General features: G+C 40.8%; 1 protein-coding gene across 2 annotated transcripts; it reads right to left on the bottom strand.

Annotated features, from left to right (window-relative positions):
- Positions 1 to 521: 521 nt before the first annotated feature.
- Positions 522 to 25144, bottom strand: VAMP4 (vesicle associated membrane protein 4). 2 transcript variants are annotated; one of them, XM_019647966.1, is made up of 8 exons: positions 25098 to 25144; positions 22347 to 22466; positions 21415 to 21461; positions 15720 to 15770; positions 12563 to 12663; positions 11562 to 11641; positions 8157 to 8208; positions 522 to 1945 (listed from the first exon to the last, which is right to left on the bottom strand). In XM_019647966.1, exons 2-8 carry the CDS (start codon positions 22410 to 22412, stop codon positions 1917 to 1919), a joined length of 426 nt encoding a protein of 141 aa, XP_019503511.1. In that variant the 5' UTR covers positions 22413 to 22466; positions 25098 to 25144; the 3' UTR covers positions 522 to 1916. The 2 variants fall into 2 exon arrangements, with proteins under 2 accessions (XP_019503511.1, XP_019503514.1); XM_019647969.1 differs by lacking the exon at positions 15720 to 15770.
- Between the last annotated feature and the right edge of the window lie 650 nt (positions 25145 to 25794).

A 25794-nucleotide genomic window follows, 5' to 3' on the forward strand; every position in this document is an offset into this window, starting at 1 on the left:
TAATTTTATAATTTAATTTTTTATATTTCTTTAAAAGTAGTATAGTTTAGTAAAAGAAACTCTGTAAATGTGGATTCTTTTTGAGAAATAATCTTCATCTTCACTGACAGGCATCATGCAGAGACCAGGTTTCCACACCCACTAATAAAAAACGAGCCACTGATGACTCGGGTTCCAATCCCTCAAAAAAGGACATAACATACATGTTAGGACTGAATCTGTCCATCCAGTTAAAACATTTCCATTCATGAGTTATATTAGCTACTGCAATTCTAAAAATACTCCTTTTCCTGGGTATGCTATTTTGTCAAAAGATTTAGTATTTATTACATTACTTACATTCACTGATATTTACAGAGTGGGGAGACCAGACACAACACTGCACAATATATAAGACCTTTAACTCTTTTAAAATGTTCTCAGTAAACTATAAAACTGAGCAAAAATATTGAGATTTGCATAACGTTCAGGTGTCTCGAATATCTGAGTCTGCGTCCTCCCTTCACATTTCTTTCCATTCTAACCAGAACATTTTTGCCTCTTAGTGCTCATCCTGTAGAATTAAAAAGAAAACTCGATGTTTCGTACATTTTGAATTAAAATGACCAAAGAAATAAAAGCTATCCAAGACCCCCTCCCCCCACCCCCATTTAAATACTGTTTTTTTCTATTAACCCCATTTCAAATTTAGAGTTATCTTTATATGTCAAGATATCCACATGCACACGTTGCCACAGAACCTCCAATTTCACTATAAAAGCTTCCAACACATGAGAAGACTGTGTGTTTTTACTGACTTTTTAAACAACCCAAGGAGGTTGGCACATTTTAAAGTTAACGAGGCGTTTTATTGTTGTGAACACAGACCAGGCTAATGGTGACTCAAGCACTTGGTTAGTGGCTGATGACTACCAGGAACCTGGCTTCTCCTTGTCTCTGTGGGCTAATCTGACACTTGATGGTAAGCATGCATCTCCCAGGGGGAGGATCAGGGAACGCAAAACAGCAGCAAACTCTAAGCAGATGATGTTGCCACTTTCAGTGCTTCTGGTATAAGGATTAGTTGAAGAGGAAAGCGATAACATTAGCGAGGATAAAATTAGGGAGCGAGTTACCTGTGGATTTTTTGTACTCCCATTAGGACTGGTCCCTTACTGGAGGCTAATGGGAAAGAGACTGGACTGGGACGTGTGGCTCCATGTTGGTCACTTTCAAAAACTCCAGCAACGTTCTCCAATCGTTTTATTATCTCGTTTCATGGTGACATACCATGCTTTTCACAGTGTTTAAAGTTCCCATTTCCATAATTCAAATGCCAAAAGATTACTACACATTCCCTTATACAATCAAAAATAGATTTCCTGGAATGTTTTTAGTTCTAACTGAAGGCAGCGACATTTACAACACGGCTTCTGTCACACCCATAAACATGTGGAAATTGCCTGCACAGCAACTGTAACAGAGAAGAATCTTGCAACTATTGATGGAACGGTTAAGCATCTCTCTTAGTGAAATGATCTGATTGTCCCCACAGGCGTCCTGACACCCACCTTTACTGTAAGAACGCAAGTCCTTATGCCGTTAAAGCAACAGGATGAAGTATCGCTACCACTGTTTAAGTACAGACACAAATCATGAGCTGGCAACTATCTAGTTTCAAATTCGACCCTTGGAATATGGCAAAACAGAGGCTGGTTGTCTTCGCCGTAAACATAATTATTAAAAGCACATTTCGCTAGAAGGGAAGAAAACAATGGACAGTCTCGATGCTCCAGTTTGAAGTGAGATTTGCCTCGTTGTTTCTTGAAAAAGGAAGTTTTGAAAGTTATATACATGGGTTTCATTTAAGTTATGCAGCAATCTTTTATTATTATCATTGTCCCAGATTTTGTTTAATGAAGATGTCTGTCCTCAAATCAAGTGCGGTATTTCACAACTATAAGAACTGCAAGAGAAAGAAATGAAAAAGGAACATGTCAAAATGAGATTCGTGATGTCATGTTAGAAGCAATATTCCTAAATGTAGCTGTGTCCGCTTGTGGACATAGGTAATGAGGACTGAACTGGCTGAGGTGAGACCTAACAAATGGGAACGGAGAAGCAAAAATATCACAAAACAACCCACATCGCTAACATTGGCATTTTGATCAAACAGATTATGGCATAACCTTAGCATACAGCTGCTAAAATATTTAAAAAATATGTAATAACTTGGGAAAATATTTACAATATGTTAAGAAAGTATGCATATAACCTTAGTTTTTGAAAACCATGTTTATATACTAATAGGAAAAGACTTAAGTATATACAATAATTGTATTAACAGTAGCTATCTCTGTGGAAAGATTACAGTTGAATTTTATTTTCTTCTTTATGCTATTTCACATTTTCCAAATTGTCCACTGACAAGGAGAAAATTCTAAGAGGTCCTAAATCAAATCACATCAGACTGGCGGGTGGAAGGGACAGACAGGAGAGGGTAATCAGTTAACAACGGCTGGTGGTTTAGATTGCAGGCCCCAGGCCCTGGTCCTTTTCTGGCTAGCATTTGATTCAATAAACCCTTTCTTTATGAAAAGCTTTTGGCCGTGTAAGTGTTTTCATTTAACATCTCTTGTCAGGAGTGGTACTGTATCTTCGAAGGGGCAGAAAAGGGCAAGATCCCTCAGGATGAGTGTGGCACCCAGAGCAGCCCCATCGTGGCTCGGTGGGCCATGGCGAGCGCCTCCTCTCGGGTCCTCCACAGCCGTGGATTGTGCACCCAACACCTTGATTGGCCCAGCAAGAGTAACCCCTCAACAAAAAAACCCATAAGAGGCCATCTGGGACGTGTGGCATTTGTGCCACGGGAGGGGGGTGTCCTGCAAGTGTTCTGAAGGTCAGTGATGGGACACGTGGTATTGGTGCCGGGAGGGGTTCCCTTGTCTGACTGGTGAGTCACTGAGGAGGCACTCCTAAGTCGACTTTATTATTATTTTTCTATTATTCGCCAGTACCTGTCTTGGTTTTTGACAGTTGTTTTTTGTTTTTTTTTTTTGAGATATGTGAGCTCACAGTGACATCTTGTGACCATTGGATGCAATTACAGCTTGGGTTTTCACTCTTGGTTGAGCAACGCTATTACCTTAGCTCTGAAATTACACAAGGGTGATTTCCACTCTAAAGAAACCACTGCTCCTCTGGTCCCTTCAGGGGTGTTTCCAGGTGAACAGAAACCTTTGCCGAAGTGTCTGGACTTGTTATCCAAGACATGTAGCTGCCTCCCAGGGTCCCCAACAGAAAAGCACACCCCCCAGTTTCAGGGTTAGAAGGGACATTTGCGGCTTGTCTGGGAGGTACACGGAAGTGTTTGGTCACCCCGAACTTCGAGCCCCCCTGAAAATCATGTGTTGCTCACGCCCCTCCGAGACCCATGAGACAGCAGCGACCGACCCGTCAGGAAGCAGCCCTCAGAAGTGACACATTTCAGACCCCAAACAGTTTCCTGGCCTCGGTTGATCAAAAACAAAACTTCTAAATTATGGGAAGTCGAAACTCTAAAAACTTCCCTGGCCCCTCTTCAGGAAGCCTGGCTGGTCCTATATGTGTAAGAAATATGGGCGGAATTGTGAATGTTTTTATCTAAAGGGTCGGCTACTGAAGCTGACAAGTCTTTGCAATTCCCTGAATAGGGGGCACTTGTGATCTGGCATGAAGTCTTTTTATAATCTAAATTAGAGATTAAACATGCTAAGCTATTAAAATGAGTTTGTTAATTGGAACCCTAGCTAATTATATGTACAAACAAATGGTTCCTCCTCTGTGCGCCCCCCCTCCCCCGGGGACAGCGCGAACGCAGTCCCCCACTACCACAAATTATGCAGTCAAGTTTCCCACATTTGGGGAAATCGCAGGGGTCAGCACATCCGGAGAGCAATGGATAAGCCTCGCCCTGAGAAAACCACCTTTGTGATCATGGTATCTCCCCTGCCAGGTAAGTATCCTCTGTACCTTTTTAATAAAATGAAACTTAGCCAAAATCATTTAAAACTAATGGCTGTTAAAAACTTTCAAGGGCCCTCCCTTAACGAGGGAATTGCGAACCTCTCAGGAACATCAGAATGCATTATTTGACTGACATGCAGGAACTTCTAAAAGACAAATTGACTTTAGAACCAGCTCTTAAAGGATCCTAAAAGCAGCTTTGGCCATCTGAGCAGGGGTTTTAAGATTCCTTACTGTTTCTCCTGCTTGAAACCGGACACTATATTCCAAAGAATTGAATAACTCTAAAATAAAAAATTTGGCAAAAGTGGGAGCTGAGGTTTCAAAGTCTGGTCAGAAGGTTTCAGCCTCCTCAATTTTGAGCCACTTTTCCTGGTGCTGACATGTGGTGGGTCGCCCAGGGGTTTGCTACTAAATGAGGCTTTTTTTTTCCCCCTCAGGAGACCATCTTTTCCTGTGGAAGGTTTCCTGGGGGGAGCAACTCACAACTTGCTACCGCACGAGAAACCATCTTTTGCTCTGGAGGGGCTCTTCATAAAGGCCCTGGGGTGGGGGGCGGCGAGCAGCTTGCAGAGACTTCCCTGGTGTACTCATTTTGTTGCAGACATGTTGTCTCCTTTCCTTGTCTCTGCTGTGTTGTTGTCATAGAGATTTCATAGGGGGACACAGGCATAGTTAAATCCTATATTCCTCTTGTCTGGGCTGGCTTCCACACACTGATGAGCGTGTGGACCTCACAGGACCAGCGTCTATTTAACTAACGTCACTGTGGGTTACATCCACACGAGGTAAAAGCTATTGCTGAGGGAATCCTGGACGCCAAAGCTGCAAATTGGTGGGCATGGGTCAAGCATTTACAGTCATTAGGACACTTGCCACCTTGAAAAGAGAAGGCTCTCGTGATAGGATAAGTTGGTCACGAAACAGCTTAGGTTGACATCAGGTCACCTGCCAACCTCAATAAAAATTTCCGTGCATCAAGGAACACTGTAAAATCCCCAACCCCAAGGCACATCCCCCTTAGGTATTAGTCTGGCTCCAAGAGACTCAAGGTGTAGCTAAATGTATCAGTATGCACGTAATTAAACAAACAAACAGCTTTTCTCACATCGGGAGAGTTGGCTTTTTGATCTCTGCCATCCTGTAGGTGCACCTGGAAGTGGGCATCTGGCAGGCTGGGGTACCCCGGCAGCTGTGTGCAGCTGGACAAGAGCACCCCGCTTTGCACTCTGCAACTTGGGTAAGCCATAAGAGGCCAAATGCTTACTTTTTAGTTGTCATTACAAGATTTCTAAGGATTAAGGATTCTAATGAATATGAAAAATGATATGTTTTCAGTAAAAGAAGGTATAAGGTATGGAATGCATTTTTGAAAAAAATTGTTAAAAATGGTTTGTCCTAATAAGCTAGTTATTTCTAAATTAATAAGAAGAGAAACTAAATAGCACAAGGTAATTTGGAGGTTTGTGGAAAAAGAATCTTGAGAAACTTTGTAGGGTCAAGCTAAATAAGGCTAAAATAAATTTAAGTAAATTGAAAATATCAAAAGTGAGCTGATACAATAGCAGAATTTGTTTTTCTGTTAAAAGGACAGTTTTCCTGTACTCCTAGTATACTCTTAGTAAGAAATTATTTTTAAAAAGCAAGGGTTTTATGTTTTATTAAGATTTCCTGTGCTCTGTAACACCAAGTCCTTGCTAAAGTAAACCAAGTCTTAATACTAAAAGCTAAATTTTGCTTCCAACTATTTAACTTTCTGTATTTGCCTGCAAAGCCTTCAGTTGTCACCATGATGAAATAAATGAGTAGTTTCCCAGTGACCTGTGACCCTAGGGGACAAAGTGTTTTAAAACTTTTGATATGTTTGACAAACGTCCCAAAAATTTAAATCTGAAAATTAACTGAGATTTCTCAGGAGGATCTCTGAAACATTTCAAAGAAAAGTTCTCTCTTTATAAAAGGGGGAAATGAAACGAATTAAGCCTATTGATATGCTAAAATTACATGGAAAGCACTGTCAAAAAAAAAACTGTGTCTGTATGCACATATTGTTATTAATGTGAATGTTCTCAGAATTATATAAAATGTCTAAGAATCTACAATGTCCTGATATGCTTTCATTTCTAATTCTAGTTGTTATCTTAAAATGGTGTGTGTTGCAGAGAAAAACAAATTTGTCGACTGTGCTGTAATCAGATCTTGAACCAGGTCATTTTTAGTCTGTGTTATTTACAGGGGGTTGTTGTTTTACTCTGACGCTTTTTGCGTGTATGTTTTAGCTTCAGAGAAATTCCCAGAAAAGACATCTCTAGGAGTTCTTTACAGCCCCGCTGGTTCTTGAGAAACCTCTGCAGCCAAGCGTGGGGGAGCTGACTCCTGGGCCCAGGCTGCCCACTCAGAAGAGCTAATCCACCTGGATGGTCTGGCACCCCCATCTCTGACCTCAGTCTCTGTCTGACCAGGAAGAGAAGCCGCTGACATCTCCAAGTAGACTGCTTCCGCCCAAGATCTAGACCAGGCCTGTATAAACCTCAAGTACTGAACTTGACTGTATAATCCTCATACTGATAGTTGCTGTGGAAACCTTGTTCTTAGGAGCACTGGTAATTCTGGCCATGCTATGCCAGTCAGCTCCCTCGTGTTTTAGATTGCCTGTTTTAAGTCAGTATTGTCATTAGAAGGATGATAAGGATCTATATCTATATATTCATTGCGACGGTTACCCTTACTCAGGCATAGAAGGATAACTCCTTAATCAGAATTTCCCAGTCCCTCACAATTGCTGGAAATCTACTTTGAAAAGAGGATACCAAACCCACTCTATTGGGAGAGCTTTTCTTCCATGGCTGGGTGTAGCGTCTCATGAACACACACGTGAGAATCTATTACCTTAGATTAGATTGCATGCCCCAGGACCTGGTCCTTTTGTGACTGGCATTTGGCTCAACAAACCCTTTCTTTTTGAAAGACTTTCAGTCATGAAAATTTTTGTGTTTACCACCACCATGGTTGATTCTTGGTATTTGCAGTAGTTATGTTCTATCAAGTCACCACAAACACCAAATTAGTGTTTACTAAACCATAAACACTAAACCACTGCTCCCAGGGGAAACACAGGGTTAAATTCCCATGAGCCTCTGGGTACATTTTCTCAACTAGTCAGAACATCACCTTGTTTTAAGTGCGATTCTGTTTACAGGCACTGATCTAACACACACTATTGATTCATTAGCATGAACACCATTGCCAACAGCACCATAATGCCTGAATGCAGCCCACCTAACACCTATTTTCTCCTTAAGGCACATCACAACCTTCTGGTAGCCAACAACACTTAGACGGTGCTTCAGCACTGCACTTGGGGGCCGTTTTAAAGAGGGAAATCACAACAAAATGCACGAAAATGTGAGAAACAGGGCACTGAACAGACTTTGAAGGACACGTGTTTACTCCATGAGAGTGGAAACTATTATAAAAGGCAGAGCACGGCTTCATCAGACATCAGCCGGAAACGCGCTCATCAGGGACTGCAAAGCACCTCAGGTGCTGCCTTTGGGCTGCAAATCAGTATGAACTAGCAGGTGAATTCACAAACCCAGTATCTGCAAACATGGATGAGGATCAACTCCACTTCTCTGTAACAGAACTCTTTTCTGTTTAAAAAGACAATATCACCATGGAAATTTCCAAACGGTTGTTTAGTGACACTTTCCAAACCTCCATAGACATAGGTAAAGAGGAGAAAAGGAGGCATTAAAATGATCTGACTTTTAAAAAGAACACTAAGGATGATTTCCTGACCGGAATCAACCTCAATCCCAGAACAAAAACAAAACAAAAATTCTCCCCAGATGACATTTTTTATCGACATTTGTCCAACATTATGAAATGCAGCTGCAAAAGCTGACCATTAATAACAAATAGAAAATGAGGTTTATGGTCCTGGGTGCAGTAACAGCCATATTTGGCCTCAAACAAATCGCTTAGCTCTGCGTTTACATACAATTTAACAGCATTTTCAGAGATCCACAGATTCTAGGTTAACAGCTATTGACTTGGATCAAAAATCATTACTCAATCCTGACAGTCATACTAGGTGAACTAAAAATGAATTAAAAGGAACTCCAAAACAAATGATATTCCCCCAAATTGATAATCCAGTAAATACTTACTGATAATCACCAACAAAAGGAGAGCAGCAACCAAAGCCATGATGGCTTTTATCTACAACACACAAAAAGGCACAAGAAAGCGACATTAGTCTTGACTTGATCCAGTGACTACGCACTGTGCTCTTTACCATAGTATGCTTCCTCACCAATGGACAGGTTCATCCCTGGAAAGGTTTTCTAATGTTTTCTCATTACGAACTTGCTGGCTGTTTGTATCTTTTTGTTAATAATCAGAGTTCCCCAAATTTGAGGGTTTTTGCTTGCCTGGATTTTATTGTTCACGGCTGTACTGCACAGTTAACAGTACCAATCAAAGCTGTCATGGGCCTGGACTCTTGTCTATGATTTCTCACATTTATTTCTAATACGAGAGCAGGAAAATGATATTTTACCAACTCTGTTAAAAAGCGTCAGGATATGATGAATAACACAGGCATCCAATACAAATGATTTAATATACACAGTATAAGGCAGCGTTTTTCATAGCACTTATTCTCAAAAGTATATGAGAACTCTGTTAGTTTCTGCTCCCCTTACTTTCTTCTTGGCATTTCTATCCCCATTTTGGGGAAGAGAATTTAGATTCTTCATGAATAACCTTAGGCAATAAAAAACTCCCTTAAGAGCATCTGAGTGTCAGTTTCACAGCTGAGAGGAGAAACCTTCAGCTGCTTAATGTTTTAAGCTCACATCATTTCTCTTTAAAATATTGTCACACTCATCCTAAAATGCATAAATTATAAATTGATTTGATTTTTCTGGTGAATTCAAATGGAAAGTCTTATTTTTATCAAACATTTTTATAGATAATTGATTAAAGATGGTTGATTCAGCAAAAAAGATACCGAGTTATTAAAAAACACACGAAACAGTCTGTATCACAAATAGCAGCCAGAAGTAGCCAAGGAAATGTTTCTACAATAGAACTTCTGGGGACATTTTAGTGGCATTACCTTTATGACAAGAACAAAGTGACCAAGGGAATACAGGGAAGATTTGCAATTTGGACACCAGGTACCTATTAAAATTATTAATTATGATAAACAAAAAATACAGAGTCAGACCAGATGGATACAGAAGTCCATTTTCAGTAGCTGTCTGGGGCCACATTAGTCTATAAACTAAAGTATTTTAGGGATGACAAAGTGATTCAGACAATATAGGAAAGCTTTGTTTTTTTTAACCTGAAAGTAATTTAGAAAGTAATTTTGAATTTTACAGTAGTTTTCAACTTGACCCAAAACATATTGTATACATCAATTTGCCTTGCTAATTTGCACTAGACTTAGAAGATTTAAATGGAAATATCAATGGCTTAGATTTATATGGAAATATTAATATCAATTTTAAAACACCTGAATAAGTAGCTTTCTGCCTTGGGTTTCTAACGCAGGCCAGGAAATGTTTACAACTGAAAATTGCAGTAATGTATTATGCATGAACAAAGTGCTCTGCTTCTAAATGACATGGACAAAAATCTGTTTCTCTCTCTCTTTTTTTTTTTAGCTGAGCCATCCTGCCACCTATTGGAAGCTCAGTGGCAGCTCAGCTCGGGGCCGGAATCCAACCGGTGACCCTGTTGCTCAGAGCTTGCACTCTTGAGTGAGCTCTTAACCAGCTGAGCCACTCGGCCGGCCCTTCTGTTTATCTTTAAACATATAAAAGCCTCGGAGTCTCCTAGAAACTTAAGAGGGGAGCTAGTGATTCTCACCCCCTGCTGGAAAATTGTGTCAGATTTATTGAGATATACTTTACACAGAATAAAATTCACGCATTTTAAAGTTCATTTTGATGGATTTTGACAGATCTATACAGAGGGTGCAAAAAAATGTATACACATTTTAAGAAAGGAAAAAACTGCATTAAAATTGTAATAATATATACTGATAACAAGATGAATAAAAGTCATGTGTATACATTTTTTCTGGCACCCCCGGTAGTTGTCAACCACCATCATCACAGTCAAATATAATACATTTCCAGCACTCCAAAAAGTTCCTTCACACCCTGTTGTGGCCAGTCTCACCCTTCTACTCTTACCTGCTGGCAACCTCTGATCTGTTTTCTGTCGAGCCTACGTCCCTTCTGTTAGGCTTTCCTAAATCATCATTACGAAGTCAATCCAGAAAACAGCAGTGACATAGAGACTACATAAAAATGTAAGTTTAAAACTAATTCAATTTCCCTCTTAAAAGCAAACTATTCTTCTGATCTGAACCCCATAACGTACAAAGAAAATCTTCAGAAATGGCTAATGAAAGCTCGGCAAAATGCACGTGACGATCATCTTTTTGTGGCTACATGGATGTGTCATTTGTGGGGAGAGGAGGTGAATGTTTCATGGACCTTTTGTTCTTCCCAATTAGTCTATGAAATAGAAAACTTCTACAGAAATAGAAAATTTAAATAAAAGTTAAGATTTATAACTTAAAGAATAAAAAATTTAAAATAAAAAATTTAAATTCTAGACAAGGGGAGCAATAAGGCATATTTCTTTCCTAAGTTCTATTTCTGAAAGTAAGAGGTTTCAACAAGTAAGACAGACAAAAATAAGTAAATCCGAGGCAAATCTCAGAAGAAATAATTAGTACATGTCAAAGTCAAATTTAGAAACTATAATTGCTAAACTTGAAAATGAGAGATTAAAAATAATGAGTTTATGTCTGAGATTTTAAAGAAGGCCAAAAATGATACACAGAATCAGGAAGAAAAAGAAAAGATTTGCTCAAATGCCATGAAATTTGCTATAAAATCTTAAAAGAAACATTTTTTTGTTTAATGATTAGTAGCCATACTTGATTTAAGATTTCATTTCTATAAAATGTTTTGCAGGAATATATTAGTATATAACAATTCTCATAATTTTCCTCATTAAAAATTTCTCTTATTTCTTATTTCTCTGGAATAACGAGGGATAGTAGAATTTTTTTCCTTAGCCACATTTGCCATAATGAATTCTGACATATAAACTGCTTTCTTTCCCCCTTTCAAAACAAAACAAACAAACGAAATTTTTCTCTAGATTCCATTTATTTTTTTAACATCTCTATGTAATGCCCTAGACTGTTCCAAAAGTACTCATAACAAATTATAAGAAATTAATATTTCTTATAAGTTTAGAGATAGCTGAATTACTAACAAAACGTAGCTCTCTTTCTATGAAGAAATTCATGAAAACATCCTTTAGGTATTGCTTGATTCCTTCAGTTATTTCTGTCTCAAGAGCTATTAATTCATTCAACAAATATTTACTGAGTTGCTACCCTGGCCCAGGTTCAGAAGATATAATAAAAAGCAAGGCAGTCACAGTGTCTGTCCTCACAGAGGTTATAATCTAGAGGCCCTTTTTAATTTCCATCTTTGAAGGTGCACATCAACCTATCCAATATCTTCTGATGTACTTACTTTGCATCCACGCCACCACATCTGCCTTCGAAGTTGTTTGGATCTGTTGCTAAAAGCAGTTGCATTATCCGATAAGCTTTCTATATCACATAGAGAGGGGAGAGAAGGATTAAATGATATAACAGGATTCTTTTATCTAGTTGCACAAAGAATATATTAATTTCTACTTCTGCAAATTTATTCCCTTTTAACATGAAAACAACATCCTCCCTTTCCTCCGCCCACAAACTCTTGCATTCTGTATTAAAAAAAAAGGGGCGGGGGGCAAAAAATGGCTGCAGGTCAATTTGCTCAATCCATTTTGACAATAAGATTAATAAGAGAAGTCTTCCCAGGGCCTCAAATCTTTCATATAAATTCTGGTAACAAAATACTCTTTAAAAACTCAAGTACTTGGCACATCTACAGAAAAAAAAAAATCACATGTGGTGAAGGTTAGATTCTTAGAAAACAACAAAAGTGAAACAATAGGAATTTTAAAAGTACAGTAGTTAAATAAGTTTCCTTGGTTAAACAAGTCTGTCAAGGAATTATCAGATATTCAGCCATTCATCATTTAAACAATATTTGAGTGTCTAGTGTGTGCCAGGAACTGTACAGAGACTAACATCTGTCAGTAAAGAAAGGTTACTAAATTACCAGAGAAAACATAAGATAAAAATAACAGATAACTTTGAAATAAGTGTTGAAAAGAAGTAATTGGATTTCTCCTCCTTGAGATTATGAGAAATACAAAGCACATCAACGTGAGACAAAAGAAAAAAAAACTCTAACTCTTCAACAATGAATTTTTAAATTTTCCATTCTCAACTCATCAATTAAATAATACAACAATAAGATTCAAAGTAAAGGAAGCTCAAGTTAAAACATTAAAATCGTTAAGTTAAAAACCAAATACCATTTCCTAAGTCAACATGCCTAAACTTTGGCTAGAAAAGTGGGAGAAGTAAACTATCAAAACATAGATTTGTAATGTCATGAAATTTATGAGATGTCTGTACCTGATTTGTCCTGTAGTTCATCTAGTCTCTCTCCTCTTTCAATTACCTTTGTAATATTTTCTTGCATGACATCAATAACTTCATCCACCTGATTCTGAACACTAGTTTAAAATAAAGATTAAAAAATTATTTATTGTTCTTTTGAGAATTTTATAACTTTTGAAACTTCATTAGACATGACTGAAAATAGCTCAGCACAGTGGGGATAGACGGAACATACCTCAAGGTAGTAAAGGCCATATGTGACAAACCCACAGCTAACATCATAAGCAATGGTGAAAAGGTGAAAGCGTTTTCTTTAAGATCAAGCACTAGACAAGGATGTCCACTTTCACCACTTTTGTTCAATATAGTATTAGAAGTCCTAGCCACAGCAATCAGGCAAGAATAAGAAATAAAAAGCATCCAAATTGGAAAGGAAGAAGTAAACTTTTCACTATTTGCATATGATATCACAATATACAGAGAGACCATTAAAGATTCTACCAAAAAAATATTAGAACAAATGAGTTCAGTAAGGTAGCAGGATATAAAATTAATATTCAGAAATCTGCTGCTTTTTTATATACCAATAACAAAGTATCACAAAGAGAAAGTAAGAAAACAATCCCATTTACAATTACATCAAAAAGAATAAAATACCTAGGAATAAATTTAACAAAGGAGGTAAAAGACTTGTACTTAGAAAACTGTAAGGCATTGAAAAAAGAAATTGAAGAAGATACAAATAAATGGAAGGATATACCATGCTCATAAATTTAACATCGTTAAAATACCCATACTACCCAAAGCAATCTACAGATTCAATGCAATCCCTATCAAAATAACAATGGCATTTTTCATAGAACTAGAACAAATAATCCTAAAATTTATATGGAACCACAAAAGGTCCCAAATACCCAAAACAACCTTGAGAAAGAATAACAAAATTGGAGGTAAACTATATTACAAGTCTATAGTAATCAAAACAGCATGGTACTGGCATAAAAACAGACACACAGATCAAGGGAACAAAATAAAGAGCCCAGAAATAAACCCACATATGTATGGTCATTTAATCTATAACAAATGAGGCAAGAATACCATGGAGATAATCTCTTTAATAAATGGTGTTGGGACAATTGGACAGACACTAAAAAAAAACCACACACACACAAAAAACTAAACCACTTTCTTATACCATATACAAGAATAAATTCGAAATTGATCAAAGACTTAAATGTAAAACCTGAAACTATAAAACCCCTAGAAGAAAACATAGATAGTAAACTCTTTGACATTGCTTTTAGTAATATATATATTTTGATATGTCTCCTCGGGCAAGGGAAACAAAAGAAAAATAAATGGGAATACATCAAATTAAAAAGTTTTTGCACAGCGAAGGAAACCATCAACAAAACGAAAAGACAACCTACTGAGTGGGAGAAGATATTCGTCAGTGATACATTGATAAGAGGTTATTATCCCAAATATATAAACAACTCCTAAAACTTAACACCAAAAAAACCAATAATCAAATTAAAAATGGGTAGAGGGCCTGAAGAGACATTTCTCCAAAAAGGACATACAGATGACCAACGGACATATGAAAAGATGCTCAACATCACTGATCATCAGAGAAATGCAAATTAAAACCTCAATATCATTTCACACTTGTCAGAATGGCTATTATCAATAAATCAACAAACAAGTGTTGGCCAGGATATGGAGAAAAGGGAACCCTGGTGCACTGTTGGTGGAAATGTAAACTGGTGCAGCCACTATGGGAAATAGTATGGAGGTTCCTCAAAAATTAAAAACAGAACTACCCTATTACCCAGCAATTCCACTTCTGGGTATTGATCTAAAAAAAATCCAAAACACTTAATTTGAAAAGATGTATGTTCACTGCCACATTATTTACAATAGCCAAGATCTGGAAGCAACCTGTGTCCATCGACAGACAAATGGATAAGGAGGATGTGGTACATACATGCAACGGAATATCATTCGGCCATAAAAAAGAAATGAAATCTTGCCATTTGTGACAACATGGATGGACCTAGAGGGTACTATGTTAAGTAAAATACGTCAGACAGAGAAAGGCAAATACCATATGATTTCACTTATATGTGGAATCGAAAAAATAAGTGAACAAAACAAACAAACGCATAGAGACAGAGAACAAGTTGAAGGTTGCAGGATGGGAGGGGGTTAGAGAATGGGTGAAAAAGGTGAAGGAATTACAAAGTACAAATTGCCCAGTATAGTCACAGGGATGTAAAGCAGAAAATAGAGAAGATAGTCCGTAATGTTGTAATGACTACATGTGGTGTCACATGGGTTCTAGATGTATTATGATCACTTCGTAATGCATATAAATGTCTAATCACTATGTTGTACATCTGAAACTGATATAACATTGTAAGACAACTGTAGTTGAAAAAAAAATTTCCTTAAAAATATTTTATTTTGCACTTCTGCTCAAATAATTTGAGTAGATATTACAGGTGAACAAAATGAAATATTATGTTAATAAACATGAATCAGGAAATTTAGTCCTTAAAAAACTAAGTAACTGAAGAAATAGTTATGGTCCTAGAATCTACAAACAAAAGGCTGCATGACTATAGGCAGATTAATTGGAACAGAACCCATCAAATTCCAGATAAATTCTTACTAGATTATCATAAGCCTAGGGTAATTACTTCAACAACATGACAAGATTATGCTAACTAGATGGATTTGACATAAGGTAATAAAGTTAAGAAAAACCAACAATCAAGTATTGTATTTCCTTAGCTATAATTCAGAGGTAGCTTTGTGAAAATAAAAAGAATTACTGGGTTTTTAAAACCCAGCAGTTATATTTTGTCTGCAATCAGGGCTCATCAAATTTCTTCTATAAAGGACCAGTTAGATTATAAATATTTTAGGATTTGTGAGCTATAGGATTTGTGGGCTATCAGGTCTCTGCCACAACTACTCAAATCTGCCATCGTAGTTTGAAAGCAGCCACAGATAATAAGAAAACAAATAGGCGTGGCTGTGTTCCAATAAAACTTTATAGACAAAAATAGGCTGCAACCAGACTTGGCTCAGAGACTGTAGTATGCCCATCACTGGTCCACAGGAGATATGATAATCACTTAAACAAATGAGTATCTCGGACACTTACTGCTTAATTTTATCATTTCTAGGTCCAAATCTTGGTCCAGATGGTCCCCTTCTGAAAACAAAATACCGGGTGCATATTAATGAGGATTAAAACAAACAAACAAAAAAACAGAAAACACACACAATCAAGCTGAATTGTAAACATGGATCAGTCATTTATAAGGAGTCACATTTTACTGGTATTGCCGGAACTGAATGATATGTAATCATGTCTGCACTTCGTTGGTACTTAGTGCTGGCCAAACTAACCGAATCCTTTGGAATGTTACTAACTTTCAGAGACATTAGGGTTTATGTAGTCCTGTTATACGCAGGTTCCAATGTGATTCAACTTTGAAGTACCATAATAACTAAGGTGCCAGTGAGTACAATAGCTTTATAATCATTACACAACACTAAAAGTACAATTCACCTTGAATTTGGGCTATAATGAAATGCTGATTGTCAGGGATGGATACAGAGAAAAATCCATTCCAAACACTAATATTTTTAAACTATTTTTGTTTTTAAGATTTTTTTTTTTTTATTGGGGAATTGGGGGAGGGAAACAGACAAGTTGCTGTCCTTTTGTTCTTCAGTCTAATTGTGGAGGATGTCGCTTCACTGGCCCATGTTGGTATTATCATTGCTCTCTTCCCGGGTGAGGCAGTTGCTTGCCGGCCATTGGACGGCAGCTCACAACAGCTCACACCTGCTGTCGGCCAGCACCACTGAAGCCCACGCCGTTGCTGGAGACTCAAGGCAGCCCAGCTCCAGGTTGAGCTGTTGTTCACCATCTTAGCTGTGGAGGGCGCAGCGTCACTGGCCCTCATGTGGGATCCGAACCGGGCCCTACTGCTCAGAGCTGGTGTCCCAAGCCAACTCCTAACCAGCGCACCAGTTGGCCAGCCCCTTAAAGTATGTTTCTTGATGATTCATCTTAAACTTACCAACATTGCTAAAGGCAAGAGTCTACGAAAATACTGACATTTCTCAAATTATTACTTCTCTATTATAGCTGAGTGCTATATCATTTTAACCAATTTTAATATTCTAGAAATGAAAAATTTTGGATATTTTAAGTAATTACCATTCTTCTGATGATAGAAAATAAGGTATAAACCACAAAACTCCAAAGAAAATAGGTTCTGTACCAATTAAACACTAACTCCCCACTCTCCTCTCAGCCCCCGGCAATCTCCGTTCTACTTTGTGTTTCTATGACTTTGACTATACCTCATGTAAGTGGAATTGTGTAAAATTTATCCTTTTGTGTCCAACCTCTTTCACTTAACATAATGTTTTCAAGGTTCAGCCACGTTGTAGCACCTGTCAGAATCTCCTTCCTGTTTAAGACGGAGGAAAACTCCATAGTGTGGATACCCGCACTTGGTTTACCCACAGTCATCTGTGACAGACGCTTGGGTCGCGGCCAACTTTCGGCTATTGTGAATACTGTTGCGATAAACATGGGTGTTGATTAGTTTTAAAAAATTATTTCAAGAACTTTATTTAGTTTCTCTCCCTTTCAACACACAGACAAAACGTGTGTGAAAGTTGCATTTTGAACAAGTGGCCAGCTGTGTTGCCAGGCCTGTGGGCGACACACACCAGTGCTTGGAAGTGGACTCAAGTGGCACAGTGTTGGCCAGAAGAGTTAGTGTTTCCCACAAGGGCATCTAACTTACGTTCAGGTAATCATTTACATAACCAAAGCGTCTGGCCTTCTTTTCAATACCGAGGTCCTTGCTGACAGGTAGCTGCTGCTGGAGACTAAAGCTTCTCAAAGTAACTGGCCCTGTGAGCAGTTAGCTTTGTGACTCTGTAAATCTTGTCACCTGGAGGAAATCTCAACTCATCCACCTTCCTGAGAAAAATAATACTATTTCCTGTTATTGGATTTGTTTTCTATCCTGTAGGCTCTTTTTGTCCATTGCTTCATGGCTGTCAATTATTTTTTTATAAAATAGTTTTATTTGGGGAAAAAAGTCTCTACAAAAAACTACAACACTGTAACAAAGACGGAGGTAAATGTTTTCTGTTAGGCAAACCCCCTACCTACATCAATCTCCAGAGAAAACTCTTGCAACGAAGTCATTCTTCCTGACATTGAAAACACAAACCTAGGGGGCACCCCAGTCGGGACCCCCTCTCGTTTTGAGAGCTGTTACTTTCTGCTCTAACAAAACTACCCTCTGACGTAAACTCTACCTCTCTGGTCTGTGTCTCCACTTTTGGGCTTCCCGAGACTACGATCCCGACACAAGAAATACCCTACATCATTTAATGGGGGCTCGCCCAGGATGAAAAAGAGGTAAACATGACCTGTGCTTTTCTGTCTGCCTTGCCCACTCGTGGGCCTTCATCAGTATTTTGTTGTCCCTTTCTCCTATCACACAAACAATGGGCCTTCGTCCGCCGGTTAAAAGTAACAAGCACTCGGTTCGAGTCCAGCCCGAGCTGAGCAGCCGCTGAGCTGGATGGCTCAGCTATAAAAAAAAAAAAAGTAACAAGCACTGCTGCCATTCTTTACGACTCGAAGGACAGGCTTAGCAGAAGGGCTCTAGTTAACCCCCTCTCTGCTACTCCGCTGCATTTTCCTTTCCGTGAGAAGGCTGGATACTGGTGTGTGGCTAGGTTGTGGGCCTTTGCAGGCAACTGAGGGACTCTCGGCCGCGGCCACTGCGGTAGAGTCCCAAAGGCCACACTGGTCCCTTCTCAGCCTGAGGGCCCGTAGGGGTGCCGGTGGAACGTCTCCTCCATCCCTACTGCTTTTTTCATCCTGACACTCTCTCTCCTCAACCCGAGACGCTGGTCCAGGGCCCCTTCCCTGTGAGACCTCCTCAGCACTCCATGCCAGCCTCAAGACATCTTAAGGGAAGAACACGGAACTTGGTCTCTGCATCTCTGCTGTTTTTGTGCCCTTTCCACCTGCTGTTCACTTCCCAGCAATTACTTAGCGGCCCACGTCCATGAGGAGCTCCACCCATAGGGTACCAAATATCTGGCCACTTTCCTTTTACACCTGTGGTATTGCAAACAATCAGGCAAGATCCTGGGGGAGAGACCCCGTTTTCTGGACTCGCTTTGCCTTAAGAAAGTAGCCTCATCTGAAGCCTTTTGAGGCTTCCCATATCTCTGTGTTCCCCCTTACATGTGGGCATCACGGCGCCCTGCCACGCCCTTTCACGTGCGCCGTGTGCCTTCCCTACAGACCTCAGAAATGTACTCTCTCCTTAAACATCTTTATACGGAGTGCCACCACTACATCGACGGCAACACCAATTTCAAAGACACTCAGAGTCAGGCCAGATGCCCCATTACGGGCCCCTGCCTTTACCGGCCCACAGGCCAGCGTCAGAAGTCCAGGAGGGGGCACACAGGGAGTTAGGCAGGCACCCACCCGGGGACATGGGCCGGCTGCCCAGGGAAGACGTGACTAAATCCTGGTGCGCCATGGCCCCCCGCCCTGCCGTGGAACCGAGTCACGCGGTCCCCTCGGCCCACTCAGGATGCGCCAGATCAGTCACGGGAGGCGAGTTATCAGCCCTCACGCGCCTACACTCCCCTGAATTATTTAACCCCCAGATTCTGAAAAAGCGGTGCCTCGTCTTCTTTGGTTCTGAGGTTTTAACCTCAATACAAACTAGAAGACAGGGAAACCTGGCCTTTGGAGGGAAGTATTAGCTCTAATATTATCATGCAGCTAGATGTGTTTTACAGGCGAGCAGGCAGATGGTCAAAAGTTCCCTAAATTCAGGCTTTTTTTTCTGCTCCGAGGGGCAACCCAGACAGTTAGAAAAAAATGCCAAGTTGATCCAGCTCTTCCGGCTGAGGTTTCTTGTCTCCCTCCTCCAAAGGGGGCGCATTCAAAGGAGCCTCCAGCGGGATCCCCGTCCCCAGGGGAGCCCCCCACAGGAGAAACCCAGTGGGAAGATGTCCCACACCCCCATCCCTTTCTCAATCTCTTTCCTCCCCCCCTCCCCCACTCTGCTGGTCCCATTCAAAGTCCTGCAGGGACCACCCGCAGTGGAACTCACTGTAAGGGAGGTGGCCTCAGTCTGTGTGATCACATTCTAATTAAGCTGACTTCTAAAATCCTGTTAGCTCTGCTACAAAATTTTCCAAGAAAATAGCTTGTATAATTGACCTTGGGATCTCACAGAGTTGGGAACTAAAAAAAAAGTCACTCAAATAAGGTTTTAAGTGAAACTTTTCAGTAATAATCATATATTGGGGATGCTCAGGTATGATTTCTCAACATCTATTGGCAACTTTTAAGATTTTAGTTTTGCTAAGGTCATCTATTTCTACCTTCTTGTCACAGAAATGTTCAAAGATAAAGAGCTGTTAATACATATTGTGTTTTATCACACACAAAAAAAGAAAATACAAACCTAGGTCTCTGTGAAAGTCCTTTCTAATCACAACTGCAAAGGATTGATCAGGTCAATTAATTTTGACAAAGTATCAAGGTGATTCAATGGGGAAAAGACAATCTTTTCATTAAATGGTGGTGGAACAATTGGACAGCCCCCTCCACAATTATCCTTCAGCCTTACCGCAAAGATACATAAAAATAAAATAGATTATAGACCTAAATGTAAAAGCCAAAACTGTAAGACTCTTACAAGAAAACACAGGAGAAAATTTTAGTGACCTTGGATTTAGCAAAGAGTACTTAAATAAGCAAACACAATAAAAGGGAATATTTAATCAACTGATTTCATCAAAATCAAAACTTTGATTTTCAAAAGATACTCTTGTGAAAATGAAAAGATTAAGTTATACTAACTGGGAGGAAATATCTGTAAAACATCTATCTGACACAGAACTTGTATCTTGAATAAAGAACCCTTACAACTTCATAAGAAGACAAATTTAAAATTGGGCAAAACATTTTAACATGTATTCATCAAAGAAGATGTGGGGATGGAAAATATGCCTAAAAAAAGGCGCTCAACATAATTTGTCACTGGGGGAATGTAAATGAACACCGTAATGAGATAGCTCTCCACACCCACAAGAATGGCTAAAATGAGAGACTGAGATACTAGGGCTGATGAGGAACTGGGGCACCTGGGGCTCTCATGGGATGCTGGGGGGAACATACAGTGGGACACCAGTTTGGAAACAGCTGTAAACATACACCAGCCCTTCTACTCCTAAGTATTGATCTAAGAGCAATGAAAGCACATGTCCACACAAAAACTTGTATGGAAGTGTCTCTAGCAGCCTCATTTATACTACCTGGAAACTAGAACTGCTCCAAGTACCGATCCATTTAAGTGAATGGATGAATGAACTGCAGTACATTCATACAATGGAATACTACTCGGAGATAAAAGGAAACAAACTAATGATATGTGCAATAGCATGGACGAGTCTCAAAATAATTATGCAGGGTGAATTAAGCCAGTTTAAGAAAAAAAGGCGTAATGTATAGTTCCATTTATTTAAAAAAAGTCTAGAAAATACAAACTGTAGTGATAGAAAGCCAATCAATGCTGCCTGGGGATTTGGGAGAATGACAGACTGCCAAGGGGTATAAGGGAACTTCTGAGGCGATACTAGGTTCAGTATTTGATTGTGGTGATGATTTCACAGGTTTTATGGTATATATGTCAAAACTCATATTGTCCACTTTATATGCATTTTATTAAATGTCAATTACATGCCAATAAAGCTGTAAAAACAAAAAAACCAAAAAAACTTACAGAAAAAAGTCCTCTTCTTCATCTGAATCATCTTCCAAAAGATTTCTCTGTCCAAAAAAAGAGAAAAAAAAAGACTTGAGTCTTCCAATTCAGAGGGCTCACACACTGTTAGGGAGGAGGAATAAAACAAGTTTTATCCTGGTGAAATTTCTCAACTCCAAGCTTCCAGAGGGACGAGTAATTACACGTGCTTCCCTGGAAGCTAAAAGATATAGAACCACATCTGCAGGCTTTCCGAAGAAAATGCTACTGTTACTGGAATCCCATGACTGACTCTAGGGCAGAAAAGTCACTGAAGCGGGTGTGGGAATCTGGAACCCTGGGCCATCAGGAAGGAGCGAGTCCCTTCCGCCTTCTGCCTGCCGTCCAGTCTCTCCACTCAGTATTCACTGAACAAATACGCTTGAGCATTCTCTAGCTCGGCACGGTTCTAAGGACCAAGCACCAGCTTTGAACAACACAAAGTCTGGGTTCTGACAGAAAAATACCTGATGGTGATAAATGCAATGCAGAGAATGAAAACAGTGACGGGACAGGAAGTGACGGGGCGGCTAAATGAGATTAGGCTGTCATGGAAAATCACTGCGCAAGAAGTGAAATTTAAGCTGAGATCCAAATGATAACAAAGAGCCAGCAAAGATCAGGGTGGTGAGTATTCAGTGCCAGCAGAGGGACCGGCGAGTGCAGGGAAGCCTCCGTGTGCCAGTCAGAATCCACGGGAATGGTTTGAGTTTTCCCATTAAAGTAAAAAACTATACACGGGTGGAGTTCAAAAAGTTCCAGCCAATATCTGTGCAAAAGAAATTCACTGAAAACAAATGTCAAATAGAAGATGAAAAAAAGAGGTAGAAAAGATATATCAGCAAATTCCAATGAAAAAAACGTTTGAGTTAGCAATATTAATATTTTAAAGCTTAAGATTCTGAACTTACCCTTTCACTTTTCACAGAACCAGTGACATCATCATCATTTAGGTGGCGCTTGAACTTGGGAGGCATGTTTTTTGCTCTGGAAGTACTCTTCTATTTCCCAGCAGAATAAGTATTCACCACCTTAAGGAGAAAATAGATTACGTCAGATATGAGACATTGGGTAAAAGGTAAATTACTTACAACGGGGTACAAGGCCCTGTGTGATGGGGCCTCCTTCACTTCTCTGACTTCAACTGCTCCCTTCTCACTGGCTCTACTCCAGGGGCCCTGAAGGGCCTCCATGCTAGGCTTCAATACAGGAGACATCATTAAAACTGTGAGAAAACGGGTGTAACTTTCTTAGAACATGTGGAGGGAATCAGCAACAAAGCCTTTATAAAATGAAAGAGAAGGCTGTATGTACAGGAAAGGGGAAAAACAGGACGTTAACTTCCCTGAATATGAGACATTACATGCTTTAGGATTTTAACTTGGAGTCAGAAGACAGTGAAACACTTCCAGTTCTCACTTGTAGTTATAATAGTTGCTGGAACAGTGATTCAGGCTTCTCGTCTGTAAAATAATGCTTTCTAGGCTTCTGCATGGAATTGGGATGGTCTAATCAAATACATGCAAAAACATTCTGTAAACTATAGCATCCCATCCTGAAGCACAGCACTAAGTGTTTCAAGGAAATGGATCTTTGGTAAGCACTGTTCAACAAAGCTAGTCCCCCCCCCACAGAAAGTCACACAGCCTTTTATATGCAAATATGCATTGTGATTTTCCAGGAAAATGCTGGAGTATGCAACATACTCAAATTTTCTTGAGAAAAAGCTGACACAAGCAAACATGAGTTTCAGTTTCTTGGACTGGAAGGTGGATGAATAACGGAAATTGCTAAGGTTTGCCCAATGTTTTACTATGTACTGGCACTGTGCTCAGTGATTTGTGCGCATTTCCTTTTCTTTGAAACACTAGAAAACTAAGAGAAGCTAAGTCTTAGTAAAGATAAGGAACTAACAGTGTTAGTCACTCTGCTCGTTGAAATAGCAGAAACACAGGCCTAAATTAATCAACGGCTGTGCGTGATCAGTTGTAACGTTTATTCAGTTAGTCTCCCATCAGGTTACACAGTTCTGTTCTAGAAAGAGCACCACCCTGTAACAACCCAGCAGCCGTCTTTCCTCTTATGTTTTAAGTTCGCTTCCCGTCAAAACAAATTGATACTTTTCTTTGAAAAGAAATGCTTCCAAACCAGAAACTTAACCATGTGCCACAAAAACCAAATTCTTGTAAAGGCTCTAGAGTTCAGTCCACAATTTCTGTCATACACCTGGCCCACTTTATTCCTCCTACTCTGATTTCAGAATAATTTATTCATGCAGAAATGTTACAGAAGGCATGGAAAAACAAATGACAATGGAAGCAACTGAAGAACTTGAGCTTTTCTTTTAATTACATCTGTATTTCGTTTACATGTTAAACCCTAAAAAGGGGCTGCCTCCACATTCCAGAGCAAATCACAGGCAGACTTACATAATATCTGTATGAAATATACAGTGAAGCTATTAACTTACTGATGAGCATGCCCTATATTCAGGTCCCATATCCAACCAAGAAAGGCAAGATGCCAGTGTCTGACAAACAGGAAAACCATCAGCAAAGCAGCAGGCAGATTAAATCCGGCATCAGGAACCACAGGGCAACTGGTGATATTTGTACTAAACAACTCGTAGAAATACACCATGCTTAGAAATGAGACTTACATGTGTTCTACCTAAGATTTCTCCTGCAAAACAAATACATATGCAATCGGGGCTTTGTGCCTAGGTATATATGTAAATAAGAGTCTTCACGATGCATTTCAACATTGAAGGTGTAACGCCGATACACAGATTGCTTTAAAAAAGGTCAACACCGTATGCTTCTTATGCCATCCTCAAATGCTTACAATTTCATGTATTTTTTGGAAGAGGTGGTGCGTTCCTCTGTTCAGGGGCTTTACACGTAATACACTTCTAACCTGTTGTTTAATAAAGGTCGCCTTCTTTTTCACTTTACGCAAAAAAACCCCACAAAAAGACAAAACCCCCAGAAACACCAACCTCAAACCAACCAACCAAAAAGCCCCTCCGTATTTCATTTCACAAAAAGCTCGCACCTGGGCAGAGCCTCCCTGCCCCCGGCCTCCCTGCTCCCTTTCTGACTCCTCCTCTCCCGTCAGCAGTCATGGTTGGTGCAGGTTTAGGGAAGGGAGGGACTCGAGCTGCCTACAGCCTGGAGACGCGGTTCACAAAACCCGTCCGAGGGAGAAGGCTGCCCCCACCTGCCCGTCACTGTAAGCGCAGCGGGCCGGCGTCCGCACCCGAGCCCTTTAAATCCCGGCACTCAGCCCCCTCGAGCCAGCAGTTCCGTCCGCCTCCCGCGGTCCGTCTGTCGCACCAGCTCGGCTCCTAACTCGGGTCCTTTCTGCCCCAAGACACCCGCTCACCTCCGGCTGCCTCCCCGTCTTCTCCAGGCTCCCGGCGCCCACGGCGCCCTCCGTCCCGCTCGTCTCGCCCTCGACCGCCCCCCATCCGCACGCCCGGGCCTGTCGTCCTTCCGCACGGCGCCCCCAGCCCGACCCCGGCCACTGCCCGCCGGGGCTCCCTCCCCGGCCCCCGACGCTGGTCGTGCAGGCCGATGGACGTTGGGGAGCAGGGGCGTCGTCTCCGTTTCCGTCCTCCTCGCATTCTCCCCCCTCCCCCGGGAACAGGCGGGCGCACATACCTGAGGCTCCCGGGGAGCTCCGGGCAGCTCTCGGGGCGGGGGCCGCTGGGCGGCCCGGGGAGAGAGCGGGGAGCGGAGGAGGGAAGTGGGAAGCCGAGCCAGTGGGCGCCCACCCGGCGTCGGCCGCTCCGCCGCAGCTGCGCCCCCGCTCATCGAGCCGATCGGCGCTCCGCGGCCGCGCCAGGCGGAGGGGGCGGGGCCAGGCCGGGCGATCGTCGAGGGAGTCGATGCCGCTCTCTGCTCGCTCCGCCCAGAGAAGGGCCTTGCGGACGCGGAGCTTAGATCAGGATCCCCAGGATTATATTATCGTGCTTTTGATATTATTGGGACTGGTTTTCGAGGTCGCATTCCGGCCCGGGCGTGCGCGGAGGGCGTTCGTGGGGGAAGCTCTGAGAAGTCGCTCGGGACCGGGCGGCGCGTTGTGAGCGGTCCATCCCCGGCTAAGGAAGCCGAGGAGAAAAAAACGGGGTCGGGGGCTCGAAGCTGGAACGTCTACGGTTTTCTTTGTGAAGCAGGGAGATCTGTGTGACCGCTTGATTGTGGAATCGGAGTTAGACTTCGAGGGTTTCTAATCCAGGCTCCTCATTTTAGACGTGAGGAATCTCGGGTCCAGAAAGATTGATTTGAGAGGTTGCACAGCTAATTTGGGAGGAGGGCTTTCTTTTCCTCTGTATCCTTTAGAGTTCGAACTTAACCA

Source organism: Hipposideros armiger, unplaced genomic scaffold (genome assembly GCF_001890085.2).
Source record: "Hipposideros armiger isolate ML-2016 unplaced genomic scaffold, ASM189008v1 scaffold_6, whole genome shotgun sequence".
NCBI lineage: Eukaryota > Metazoa > Chordata > Mammalia > Chiroptera > Hipposideridae > Hipposideros > Hipposideros armiger.